General features: G+C 38.9%; 1 protein-coding gene across 1 annotated transcript in view; it reads left to right on the forward strand.

The window, feature by feature from the left end:
* The window catches only part of LOC126293315 (chaoptin), a 253,508-nt gene that overhangs the window by 187,727 nt on the left and 50,663 nt on the right, over positions 1 to 15,118 (forward strand). Inside the window, exons 15-16 of the mRNA XM_049986461.1 lie at positions 4,318 to 4,443; positions 9,625 to 9,738. Coding sequence (XP_049842418.1) covers positions 4,318 to 4,443; positions 9,625 to 9,738 — 240 coding nt within the window. The remainder of the gene's footprint in view (positions 1 to 4,317; positions 4,444 to 9,624; positions 9,739 to 15,118) is intronic.

Here is a 15,118-nt window from a genome sequence, read left to right on the forward strand (position 1 = left end):
CCCGGGAATGACTCCTTACCCTCTCCCTTAAAACCCACATCCTTTCGTCTTTCCCTCTCCTTACCTCTTTCCTGAAGAAGCAACCGTCAGTTGCGAAAGCTAATAATTTTGTGTGTGTGTTTGTGTGTTATTTTATTGTGCCTGTCTACCGGCGCTTTCCCGCTTGGTAAGTCTTGGAATCTTTGTTTTTAATATATTTTTCCCATGTGGAAGTTTCTTTCTATTTTATTTACATCATAATGTAGTTGATAAATAAAAAAATACCAAATGGCAGCAGAACATGCACGTAAAAGAAGGTTATACTTATGCAAGTTTTTGGAACCAGTGGCTCCTTCTTCCAGCAGAAGGGGGTTGAAGGAAAAGGACTGGACAGGTTTAGGAAAAGGCATAGATTTCGGAAAAGTCACCCAGGACCATGAGTCAGGGGAGACATAACTTATGGGATGAGAAGGAAAGACTGAATTTTGTTGTTATGACAAACTGCCTCGCAGGATCAAATATATACACCTCGATTTCATCATTAGCTACGATGGTACTGTAGACTGCAAAAAATGGGCATTGACAGAAATAAATTTGTGCACCACATTTTTTCTGAAGTAAATGGACCCATTGGGTTTCCTGATGCAGTAATTCCAGCAGGGATGACAAGACTACAAGAAGATTACTTTTTAAAAACATCACGACACACTGCAAAGAGAAATAAAAAGACGATCTGTGTACTGAAGTAGAAACCGAGCTGGACCAGAACCTCAAGTCAGTGACAATAACAACCCTGAAGAAGAACCTGATCAGCCATATACTCCAGAACCAGAATTCGAGAGGCATCCTGCCTCGGGCATGGATGTGTGTGATGACCTGAGGTTGATTAGGTTCAAGTAGTTCTACGTTCTAGGGCACTGATGACCTCAGATGTTAAGTCTCATAGTGCTCAGAGTCCTTTGAGCCTTTGGTCACTATCAAATATGGTATCTCTTTTTTGAGTGTCATGAATTCAAAATTTTAGGTGTTTTTTGGCCAATTAATGACTTCATAATCAAAATCTGGTCCAATTGATGCCATAACAAAGAAAAAATACCAATATTTTTCCCAAAAAAGGAAAAGTCTGTGCAAGGTATGCAAAGTTTTTCTCAATTTGAGTAGTTTTAAATTTGCAGGGTGACAGATATTGAACTATATGAAAAAAATGATCTAAATTAGTTACAAACATTATTCTACATGTAAACATCACTATAGATATTTGGATTTAGGTTATGATAAGTTTGATATGCCTACCATCATTGGCGATGATGTGGCGCAGACGAATAGTGAAATTCTGCTTGACCCATTGAGGTGTCGAAACATCAATGCTGTTGATGACCTCCTGCAAGCCTGTTTCCAGCTTAGCAGTGATTTTGGGGTTATTGCTGTGCTAAGATCTGGAGAATATGGCGGCCAACTGTGGCCCATGCCAGTGGCCTCTGGATATCCCAGAGTCAGAATACGGTGCCCAAAGTTCTCCTACAGGACTTTGAACACTCTCCTGCTTCAATGGGTTGAGGTCGGTCTGGCATGAACCAAATCTTAGTGAAACCAAGGTCACTTTCAATAACGGGGATGAAATCATCTTCTAAAACCTTCACACACTATTCAGTAGTCACTGAGCCATCAATGAATATCACACCGATTATCCTGTGGCTGGACATTGCCCACCAAACAGTCACCTGTTGAGGGCGAAGAGACTTCTCAATCTTGAAATGGGGATTCTTCTCAGTCCCCCAAGTATGCCAATTTTTCTTATTGATGAACCCATTCAAATGAAAGTGGGCTTTGTTGCTAAACCAAATCATGAATTCCCATCATGCCCTACAGTCAACTGTGTAATTTGAACGTCCTGATACAAATCGTTCAGAAGTTCATATATTTCAGAAATTCTCACCCTGCATGTATAGTGAAATGTGCTATAAGTCTGAAGGAAGGACAATTTAAGGGTAATCTCAAGTTAAACAATTGCAACGATAATAAAGGGAAGCATTAAAATGTGTTATCTCAAACACCTATTTTCCATAATCATTATTCAACTTGATGTAACTCCTCAAATTTAGAGACTGTACTCAAGTTTTGACAAATTTATTTGTAGTTAACTTTGTGAGTGTATGCCCTTCCTGTCACTATAATCAGCTACCCAAGGTAGCGAAGTTGAGGCCACACCCTGTCTGAGAATTTTATATACTTTGCACTGTGGGAGTGATCATATTTTAACAATTTGTGTACCGTTGTTTCTGAAGTGGAAAATGGAGACCAGCCCATCATTTGCCTAAATGAGTGTGGAAAATGGCCTAAGAACCATACTCGGCCTGGCTGGTGAACCAGCCACAGTCGTCATTCATTGTATGGATTCTATATTGGTCAGGGTCACCTTCATGTCTCACAAGCTGGCATGCTGAGTGTTACAGTACAAGAATGGGTCAAATGGACAACTTTGTTACCTCAGCTAGATTGTATAAGCACATGAAGAATAATATGAGATTATGTGAATTCTACATAATTCAGTAGCATACACATCAAGTGTAACAATAGGAACGGTATAAATGAATACTGAAAGCTTTGTGTGTGTGTGTGTGTGTGTGTGTGTGTGTGTGTGTGTGTGTGTGTGTGTGTGTGTGTGCGCGTGCGTGCATGCGTGCGTGCGCGAGCGTGGCCGAGCGCATGAGCAAGAGGGTGTGTTTTCCCCACCGCTTTTCTTCAATGGCCTAAAATTAGTCTGTGATACATGACAAAAGCATTGTATTAATTTGTGAATGCCCAACATCCAGTAAAAATGTGCATTATAATAAACATTAAATCTAAGCTTATGAACCCTACCACATTTTTTATTTTGTTTTTCTGATGTTGCTCATACAATTGATGATGTCTGTGCTGGAGGTCTACAAAATGAACAATACATAGTGTATCAAAAAGAATCATCCGATTTTTTTGAAAATGATAATAATTATTTGAGGTATGTGTGTGAACAATGTACTGTTGGAAAGAGCAAGCTCTTGAGTTAAATGGTTCCCACTAGATAGCAGCAGTATGCGCATGTTTCAGTTCTAGTAAAAATGGTATGTGGACAACAGAAAGCATTTTGTAGTCAACGTTTTGAGCAGTGCAGGTCAGTAATAACTGTTCAGCATGACTTTTGTACTAGGTATGGTGTGGATCCTCCTACAGCACAGAGTATTAAATGATGACATGAACAGTTCTGAGAAACAGGTTGTTTGTGTACAGGCAAATTGCTGGGTCATCCCTGAGTGTCTGACAAATGTTTTGAGCATATCTGGCATAGTTTCACGAGGAGTCTGCAGAAATCCATTCACCATGCAGCTCAATGGCTCAACATGCCATTGCTGTCAATCTGGCACGTGCTGCATCACTGTTTACACATAAAGCCATACAAAATTGAGCTACTGCAAGTTCTTTGTGAAGGTGACAGACAACAATGTGTGGAGTTCTGCAATTCCGTTCTTGGCAAGGTGGAGGATGACAGTTTGCCTCCACAGTTAGTGTTTAGTGATGAGGTAACATTCCATTTAAATGGAAACGTGAACCTTCATAATGTGAGAATATGGGGTATGGAACAACCACATAAAGTTGAAAAACGTGATAGAGAATTTCCAGAATTGACTGTATTTTGTGCAGATTCATGGGAAAAGGTGTATGGTCCATTTTTCTTTGCCAAGAACTCTGTTACAGGAAGCACATATCTCGATCTGCCTGAGAACTTCCTTTTCCCTCAGTTGGAGACGGATTTGAACAACTTCATTTACCAACAGGATGGGGTATTGCCACACTGGCATCTGGAAGTACAGGAATTTTTAAATCAAAGGGTTACTGAATGATCGATCAGTCACACTGGACCAAATGATTCAACCTTACATTACTGGGATACAAGGTCAGTGGACTTAACTGACTGTGGTAATTTCTTGTGGGAGCTTATAAAAGACACTGTTAATGTGCTTCCATTACCAACAACAATGAATGAACTGAGACATTGCATAACAGAAGCTGTGGAAACTAACACAACACATGCTTGCTGCAGTGCAGGAACAATTTGAATACTGCATTGACATATGCCATGCTTCCCAAGGGGGGCATATTCAACAGGTATGAATAGGTATGAAAAAAAATAATTTTTTTTTGATTTTCCTGTTCATCAAAAAACAAAATTCATTGTATATGTTTATTAGTTTTAGGAATATAGATATGCAAAATTGGATGATTCTTTTAGATACACCCTGTATATCTAATGATGCAGTATTTGTTTGTGTGGATGCTGATTTTGAAGTGTGTCCTTTTCAGTCTGGGGCCCTGGGCCAGATGACATCCCTGAGGACACTGCACGTGAGCCCCTACCGGAACGTTCGACAGTTCAACTTGCCGCACCTCCTGCAGTACAATTATGGCCTTAAAGAGCTGCACATCCATGTGAGTAAAACTTGGCACCAAACCGTATCCAGTACTAGCCATTCATTTTTTGCCGTAGTGATCTGTTACCTCTAGCTTCCAGTGTTAGACGTGCAAGTAGACGGACCAGAATATACACGGTACCATTTGTGAGCTTTGAGAAGATAGGAGCTAGATATTGATTGACAGTCTGAATATTTGCCGAATATACCAGATCCATCACAGCTGTATTTCAGTGCAGACTACCTTGGCTATAGCTTATTGAGCTGCACCACAAAGGGGCTCTTTCACCACAGTTATCAATTAAGTCAGCATTCACCTCCCAAACCCCACAACCCATCAAAACCCACAATCAGTGGTGCACAATTAAATGTTTGGCACTTTTGTTGGCAAAATAATTAAGACTCTCAACAGAATAGTTAGTGGAATTGAAGCAACATGAATTGAGATAGATTTTGAGAAGAACTGATCTCTTTCATACTTCATTCCATGCAAGCAAGACTTGTAGAATAACAACAGTGATGTACTAATATCTGCATTATTCCAAGAATGCACCAGTCACCTATTATTGCAAACTGAAGAGTATCAAACTTGTACAAATTTTTGTTAAATATCTTTTACGAAAGAAATTTTATAAGATGTTTCTTTCTTTACTGGAGTACGTTGATGAGGTGTTTCATGGAAGTTTCCATGATAAGTAACTTATGCATACATTAAAGTGACTTCTTTAATGTGAATTGTAGGCACAAATCAATAAGCCAGTCAGATTATTTAAGACCTTTATTGTGAGCTAAGTATTTGGGAAAGTATTTCATTTGTATTAAATATAGGTAAAATTTGATTGAGTGGTACATCTCCTTTGCTATCTGAAATTTCTCAGATAAACATGTTTGCCCCCCCCCCCTTCCCCCCCCCCTCCTCCATCCCCCCACCCACCCACACACACACGCATACTTGGTCATATGACTATTAATAAACTGGGTTGGCTATATTAATGATTGCTGTTCTTTTCTTTCTCTCAATTAAGTAAATCATACTGTTTAGTACAAATTTATACAATTGAATAACAAACCTTAAAAGATGAATTATAGGATCATAGTCCAAAAAATTCTCCAAAATGCAGTTTTTGTATCTTGGTTATCAAAAGCTTTTCTCTAATAGGATCCATACTAGCCTAAGCAGAGCCCTGAATCCCATGTCAGTAATGTAATAGTAGCTGCTCAGAATTTGAATCAATCAGATGGGGTGTACCAAAGAAGATGTGTTGCACGTCCTCTGTTTTACACTTGTTCTCAATTTGCTGATGAAATAATAGGCTTAGCAGGTTTCAGAAAGGAGATGAACTGTACTTTTAAAATATTGTCTCATGCCTTGAACAACCACAAACTTAAAATTAACACAAACAAAACTACAATAATGATTGGAGGTAAATCACACACAGGAAAGGGCAAATAATATGTAGGAAATACAATATTAATGCAAGTAAATAAAATTTTACTGCTTGAGAAGTATAATAACAGATGGCAACAGAAATTTAATTTATTAACAAATGACCACCTTAATACATAAATGAGAAAGAAATTCATCAATAAACTTATCTGTAGCATTTAAGCAACAATTTTGAATGGAGGACACAAGAGAAACAACAAAGAAAATCTAAACACAATAGAGGTCTGACTGAAAGGTAACTAATTTCACAAATACTAAAAGATATTGAAGGGAAAAGAACATTTATTAATAGGATACAGTAAGAAAAAATAAATTCATTGGATGCCTAATTTGATGAAACAGCTTAAAAAAAAGTGCCTTAGAAGTAAAAATCTGGAGGAAAATATTGAGAGCCTGACTTCCACCATCCATATTACTAAGTATTATCAGCGGAATGAACTGCATAAACTACAACCAAATGGTGAAGATAACAAAAGATACAGTATGATGGCAATATTAATAAGATGTTGCCTTTAGTGTCTGATGATGATGATTATATGTTTCTAATTAACACAAATTATCTAAAATTTGTAATTTAGGAAGATGGAAATGTTCCAGATGACAAAAGTATAGGAATAAATTTAATACCTCTGTCCTTACTGAAATAGTTGTAAACATCAACAGCTGGTTCAAGGCAAACACACTGTCACCGAATAATGACAAGACTCAGCATATATAGTTCACACTTCTCATAGAACTTCACAATCTATACAAACAAAATTCTCAAACAATGACTAACACAAGAAGTAGAAAGTGCCAAGTTTTTGGTACTACATGTTGATCACAGCCTTAAACACAAAATGCACTGATTAGAATTAATGAAGTGTCTTAGTCCACTTACACCAGCAGTAGACATGATTACTCTCATAGATGATTTAAAAATGAAGAAGTTAATTTATTTGGCATGTTTTCATTCAAATAATAAATTATGATTTTTTTGGTATGCTTAAATTACAGGGACAATATTTTCAGAATATAGAAAGGTGATATTAGAATTACACTGAGTGCCTGAAAGTGAAGGGAAGGCACTGTGATTAGAGTCAGTTGCCAGCTGCTGCAGACAAGGTGGAAATGGGGTCCTGACACCCCACATTCAAACCAGCAGCCATCTTACTCACATTAGACTGTTGATCACCCTATATGGCTCTGTAGCGGTGACATAATACCCTCCCATCACACACTTGTCATCACTCTGTGTAGCAATTTACATTTTTGGAAACACTGCCTTGTGTACTGAAGGTGTACCCAAGACATCGTGGAATTTTTTGCAATGTTTTAAAAGTTTAAGAGCAGGAAACATAACATGTTTGGTACTTAACTTGAAGAATCAGTGCCATTGGCGATTGTTGATTGTAATTATTTCCTGTTTTCTCAAATAAAGTATTGGATTTTAATTACTTTACAAATGTCATGTGAAACAGATGCAATTCTTAAATAAATTGCAGCAGACAAGCTCTGTCGATAAACTTCAGCTCCTTCTTGGTCAGCTCATTCTAAAGCATACTAATTCCCAACACATCAGCTCCATTGGCAATTGATCCTTATATAGACATAACTGGTAACTTTTTCTATATTGTTACAATTCTAACAGTATTAGAGAAGGAAAGTTGCTACTCACCATATAATGGAGATGCTGAGTCACGATAGGCACAACAAAAAGATTGTTGTGCCTATCATGATTCAGAATCTCCACTATATGGTGAGTAGCAGCTTTCCTTCTTTAATATTGTTACATTACTTCCTAGATTTTTCATTGTTTGATTGTTACAATTTTAATTTGTCATGATTCACAATGAGCAAATAGTTTTTGATAGGTTTCAAGTATGACAACATATTTTACAAAAATTAATATTAAATCTGACATGTGCATTTCTAATAAGTAGAAGACTTCCTTCTACTAAATTACATAAAATATTTAGTTTTTCAACTTAATATATGAATTTCATTCCACTGAATCAAGAATTTTAGTTCCAGTGGTAGAATTTTATTATTATGTATGAAGAACTGTCTTTAAACCCTCTAGTGAGTTGATAACATACCTTATTAAATGTTTAAATTTTGCACATAATTGTATCATTCTTATGATATATTCTCATAATTTCCATTAAAATAATCTATTAATTTATACAAAATTTTGATTTCATGAATAGATTTTCATCTTCCTTGATTTTCAAATTATTAAGATGACTCAATCCACAAAGTTTCCTGTATGCCACATTTGCTTCAAATGGAGATAAGCAATTGTTAATATATATTGCAGATATAAATTTGGTTATGAGTATACAATTACATACAAAGAAGGTGCTGTATCATTTGACTCAGTTGTAACATGTATCACCTACTACTATCTGAAAATATTGGGCTGTTACATTACAAAGTTAATATTGTAAAAGTAGTTTGCCCTTTCAGTTAAGATGACATGTATCATTTTGTAAATGATCTATGGATGAATAAAACACTAACTAACTAACTAACTAACTAGCATACCACCAGTTGCCAGGAACCTGTTTCAACATATTGTGAGAAATTATAGAGCTTCTGGAGAGTTTATGTATCGTGGGTTATTTTCTATGTATGAGGGTCATCCACTAAGTAAATAAATTCTGTTTCTATTTCTCTCTGTGCCGGCACTATGATCACAGTTCCAAACATGTGCAGCTGTTACTCTGACTCAAGGGGAAGACATGGACGCCATTTTCAGATCACTGATGCCGACATGTGCTTTGTAGTGCTTCTTTATAATGTCAGCCATAATTGAAAATGCTGCCGCATGGTGCTATTTCTTAATGGTCTCACAGTAACCATGTGCATTGATTGTTTGGCCTCATGGTAAGAAATCAATCAGTAAAATGCCTTTTCTGTCCCAAAAAATGGTGCACATGACTTTTTGAGGTGTCAAGATTTGCTTAGGCTTAATCTTCATTGAGGATGAAGTGTGCCTCCATTCACCTGATTGCCATGTTGTTTCAGGGGTGTCGTACGATACCCAAGTTTCATCTCCCATGACTATCTAAGAAAAAAAAAACCATCGTCTTCTTCATTGTAGAGTGTCAAAAACTGAAGTCCACTGCTCGTACATTGTTTTTGTGTTGTTCAGTAAGAATTATGGATACCCAACATGAGCAAAGTTTTCGAAATTCCAGTTTTTCAATAACAGTTTCAGGAAATAGTGATCGTGAGATTTGCAGAATTTCCATAGCAAGGGCACTAAGTGTAAACTTCAATTGTGTGAACCAGTTCATCAGTAACCACAGATGGGCATCCACTTCATTCTTCATCGTGCACTTGATCACGTCCTTCATTGAACAGTCTGACCATCTTCTAACCATTGAACCACTCATAGCATTTTTTCTGTAAACCTCACATATTTGTCAATGAATTTCCTTCGGTTTTACTTTTTTGCATTTAGAAAATAAATTACAGATCTGATTTCACACACGGCAGCATTTTCAATTATGGCTGACATAAAGAACACTACAAAGTACACTTCGGCAGCAGCGATCTGAAAATGGCATACATGTCTTCTCCTTGAGTCAGAGTAACTGCCGTGCAGGCTCAGAACTGCAATTGTAGTTCTGCCATGGATAGAAATAGAAATGGAACTTACTTTGTGGATGGCCCTCATATCTTGCGAGTTGGGAGTGTACTGCTTAAAACTGGTGACACAATATTACTACTTGTGTATGTATTAGAGTGACTGGTCTGCCTTCACAGGTGTATGAGGAAACAGGACTGCGGGATGAGATGTCTGGTCCACTTCCTTTCAAGCTGTCCAACATAACTGTCACAGGACGTGCTCTCAAGACCCTTCCAGATGATCTCCTAATGGTAAGTTTACAACAGTGGTGCGCTGAAAGAGGCAAACTTGCTTTGTGCATGGTAATCTTATGGAAATTTTTCTTATGGGTAAGTGTGTGTATCCTACTCCAAATTTGTGAAAGCTTGCACTTCCAGAGGTAGATTTAGCCTCAAATTATCAAAATTACCATTCCCATTTCCAGTGACCTGTCAGTTTGCTTCCTAGGATTTTCTGATGTTTCATTGTTATGTGTAATGCAGTTTTTTATATTACTATTTATCACTTCTTAAAGAACCAATGAAAAACAGCTGGCAGTGTTTAAGTCATATATAAGTGAAGACTTCACATGAGAATCCTTGTAGAAGAGATGTTCAGTATTCATCTTGCATGGATCATGCAGCAAAGTGGTTCACAGCTGTTTTTCATGTCATGAAGACTCACATCAGGTGTTTTCACCAGAAGTCATATGTTGAATGAGCACAGTTTGCAAAATTCCCTGGGGCTTCAGATGGATAACAAAAACTAAGTCTCCATTCTCATATACATACATTAATCCAGAAGCTCAGTCCAGCATGTTATGCCCTTAGAAGGCTCCCTTATTCTGTTCATCTAAAGACAAAAATATTGACTTAATTGCCTGTTATCAAACGCTTTTGTCTTATGTAATTATCCTCTGTGGTAATACTCTGAAATTAAATAAAGTGTTGATTCAGTAGACGTGAGTGGTAATAATATTATGCAAAGTAGGTAACCTGTACATCTTGCCAAACCCCTTTTAAGAATGTTGAAGTTTATGCACTCACTTCCCAATCCATTTACTCCTCCATGGCTTTTGTTATCATAAAAAGTAGTTTCACTGAGCTGCAATATATACAGTCACAATACAAAACACACACATAATTTTCATGTGGACTTTGCCACCTTGTCCAGAGTTCAGAATGGAGTTATTACCCTGGTCATAACATACCAACAAGCTCCCATACAAAATAAAGCAATTAATTTGGAACACCACCCAATTCAAAAGAAAATTATATAGTTACGTGGCATGTTTGTTACATGGCAATAAATAGTGACTGTATTACATGTAACAATTTAGCGTTACAGATAAAAAAAAATGGAAAGTACCATTACAACCAAGTAAATAGATTATCCAGCTGAATGAATAGTATTATATGTCACATAATAGAGTGCTGTTTTTGCACCTGTGTGAAATAAGTATGTTCTGATTGCACTGAGGACAGAGAGCCATTTGTGATTATGTCCTCTTGAAGTTCAGACCATCAGAAAGTCACCACTGAGATGTATTTCAGATGTAACAAATCTTTCATCACAATTCAGTGACCCTTGTTGCCAATTCAAGTTGAATGGAGATAACAAAGTTCCAGATCATTGTACAATTGTACAATGGTTGCAACACTTCAGGACTACTGTGTCTTGTACAAAGAAGAAAAGTTCACAGGTATGAAGGACACCAGACATGCTTTGGCATTAACGTTGTCAGACCATTCCCTACAGCACATCATTTGTGACAACCTCCACTTCCAACCATACAAATTGCAGGTCATACACAGATTAAATGAACAAGACAGAGTTATAAAATAAACCTTCACATTGCATTTCCAGGAACTTTTAATAGTTGACTTGCAGATGTGAAAAAACTTGCTGACATTGGATGAAATCCATTTTCATTTAGATGGTGGTGTAGATAAAAAGAATTACAGGTACTGGATGCTTTGCAACCAAGGTAATCCTTTTCAGCTGCATGAAAAGCTCCTTCAATGTGAATGTCTATTGTGGCTTCATATAGCTTCATCAGTCCTTTTTTTTCCTTATATTCATGGTCATGCAATGATGGTTATTAGCAGTCCCCATGTCCAAATGTTAAGTGACTTTCACCTTCCAATATTGAAGAACTACATAATTATGGCTCCAACAGGGTGGTGCAATAGCTCATACGGCCTACCAGTCCACGAATGCCTTGCAGTACCATTTGCCTGGTAGAGTGGTTTTCAGATTTGGAGATGTTCATTAGCCAGCGTACTTGCTCAATTTGACTGCCCCTTACTTATTCTTGTGGGGATATTTGAAGAATCAAGTGCATAATGTAGGTGAGCTTGAGGAAAAGATACGTGCAGCTGCAGAAGAGACTCCATTGATCATGCTGAACTGGGTGACAGAAACCTTCATTTTTTGCCTGGAGGAATGCAAAGAATGTGACTGCAACCACCCCTATGGTGCTATATTCAAAACCAATATGTATTGGCCTATATTCTTCCTCGTTTTCAGTATATATTTCACCTCTGCCTCCCCCCCCCCCTCCCCCCTGCCGCCCTCCCTGTTCCCTTCTCCAAAATTCTGGGTGTGGTGACAGACTTGATAAATTGTTGCTGTCTTCCCAGTATGGAAACCAGGAGCTGTGCACCCAGTGTAATACCTTCATTAATTCATTCATCATGTTTAGTAGATCCCATCAATAAGGGTACCATTCAGGAATGTGGAATGACTCAAGGCATACATCATGAGATAAAGGCACCATAGGAATGTAATCAGTGTGCTGTAGTGACAATAAATTATTGCTATACAGCTCAATGCTGTTCTTATGCCTGTGCCTTGTAAATTTAACCAAGTAAACTGGTGAGGAAGCTGCTACTCTGAAAAAACTTGCTGGCTCCTCAGTTTAACGGGAAATCTTTTGTTCATGTGCTATTAGTAGCTTAATATTTACCTGCTCGTAATGGTATTTTTCTCAGAAAATTATTTTGCAGCTGTACAGTCTGAGTCTTGTTTTTGGTACACAATTACTTCTCATATCCATCCACACGTATTATAAAATGGATGTGTGTATGTTCCACTTCTTCTAAACAAACTGAACCAATTTCAACCAAACTTAGTACACATATCCCTTGCTCTCAGGTAACAATGGCTGTGGGAGTAAGAATCATCCAGCTACCATAGATAAAGAGCTACAACGTCATAAACACTGAGATGCCTGGAAACTGCCACATCATACATGACCATTAAATTTATTGCTTCTTTGTTACTACACTCCTGGAAATTGAAATAAGAACACCGTGAATTCATTATCCCAGGAAGGGGAAACTTTATTGACACATTCCTGGGGTCAGATACATCACATGATCACACTGACAGAACCACAGGCACATAGACACAGGCAACAGAGCATGAACAATGTCGGCATTAGTACAGTGTATATCCACCTTTTGCAGCAATGCAGGCTGCTATTCTCCCATGGAGACAATCGTAGAGATGCTGCATGTAGTCCTGTGGGACGGCTTGCCATGCCATTTCCACCTGGCGCCTCAGTTGGACCAGCGTTCGTGCTGGACGTGCAGACCGCGTGAGACGATGCTTCATCCAGTCCCAAACATGCTCAATGGGGGACAGATCCGGAGATCTTGCTGGCCAGGGTAGTTGACTTACACCTTCTAGAGCACGTTGGGTGGCACGGGATACATGCGGACGTGCATTGTCCTGTTGGAACAGCAAGTTCCTTTGCCGGTCTAGGAATGGTAGAACGATGGGTTCGATGACGGTTTGGATGTACCGTGCACTATTCAGTGTCCCCTCGACGATCACCAGAGGTGTACGGCCAGTGTAGGAGATCGCTCCCCGCACCATGATGCTGGGTGTTGGCCCTGTGTGCCTCGGTCGTATGCAGTCCTTATTGTGGCGTTCACCTGCATGGCGCCAAACACGCATACGACCATCATTGGCACCAAGGCAGAAGCGACTCTCATCGCTGAAGACGACACGTCTCCATTCGTCCCTCCATTCTCGCTGTCGCGACACCACTGGAGGCGGGCTGCACGATGTTGGGGCGTGAGCGCAAGACAGCCTAACGGTGTGCGGGACCGTAGCCCAGCTTCATGGAGACGATTGCGAATGGTCCTCGCCGATTCACCAGGAGCAACAGTGTCCCTAATTTGCTGGGAAGTGGCGGTGCGGTCCCCTAGGGCACTGTGTAGGGTCCTACGGTCTTGGCGTGCATCCGTGCGTCGCTGCGGTCCGGTCCCAGGTCGACGGGCACGTGCACCTTCCGCCGACCACTGGTGACAACATCGATGTACTGTGGAGACCTCACACCCCACATGTTGAGCAATTCGGTGGTACGTCCACCCGGCCTCCCGCATGCCCACCATACGCCCTCGCTCAAAGTCCACAACTGCACATACGGTTCACGTCGACGGTGTCGCGGCATGCTACCAGTGTTAAAGACTGCGATGGAGCTCCGTATGCCACGGCAAACTGGCTGACACTGACGGCGGCGGTGCACAAATGCTGCGCAGCTAGCGCCATTCGACGGCCAACACTGCGGTTCCTGGTGTGTCCGCTGTGCAGTGGTGTGATCATTGCTTGTACAGTCCTCTCGCAGTGTCTGGAGCAAGTATGGTGGGTCTGACACACCGGTGTCAATGTGTTCTTTTTTCCATTTCCAGGAGTGTATATACATGAAATATTTCACAGACAATATCCACATACATTGCTGAATGTACATACACAAATACGCCATTGTACAACACACAGTTCAAGAGATATGATATTATGAACAATGTGACGTGTTAAAAAATTCTGCAGCATGCATGAAGTTTTAATACATTTATTCTTTACTGCTAAAACATCCAGACAATTGCATCAGCTTAAATAAAGGCCTGGCACCTGACAGCACTTTTGACATGTTTCAACTGCGAAGCACAATTGCTTTAGGTAAAAACAATAGCCATCTACAGAGCTATGGAAAAGCATCACCATAGAGGCATTTACAAAATCGTGTTGTGGACTCGCAAAGCAGATGCACTGAGCTGGTTGAACATGTAACTAGATACATTGCTTATAATCAAGCACAGAGTTAAATAGAATTTACAGAGAATTTGTCTTTTGCATACTATGTTTCTTTATTTGGATATTGTATTTATACATTTGTACATTATGCATATTTATTTATACAACCATTTTATAGTTTGAAAGATTTTTTCACAAATACATGAAAATGATATTTTTTGATATTTCATGTCATAGTTCATTTTTTGTTTTTGCTTATAATAGAAAATTGGCAAAATGAATGCCCGGGCAATGCAGTGTTAGTCAGCTCATAACTTTATAACAAAGACTCCTGCTTGCCATGTAGGCAACAGAATTTTTCAATCCCAGGACCTAAATGTTCAGGTAATATGTAGAAAGAGTGGCTAAATTTTTAGTTTTCTTTTGAATTAGTAGGGACTCCCAATTTCTTGCTCTACATTACATGGGAGCTTATTGAATATCTTACCAGCAGAGTACCATAACCTTATTCTGAACTCTAGTCAAGGAGGAAAAGTCTACATTAAAATTATTTTTTCCTCTCATATTGCATCTGTGGAGATCAACTCAGGAAAAACTGGTTTTTGCAGC

This window comes from Schistocerca gregaria, chromosome 10, assembly GCF_023897955.1.
Source record: "Schistocerca gregaria isolate iqSchGreg1 chromosome 10, iqSchGreg1.2, whole genome shotgun sequence".
Taxonomy (NCBI): domain Eukaryota; kingdom Metazoa; phylum Arthropoda; class Insecta; order Orthoptera; family Acrididae; genus Schistocerca; species Schistocerca gregaria.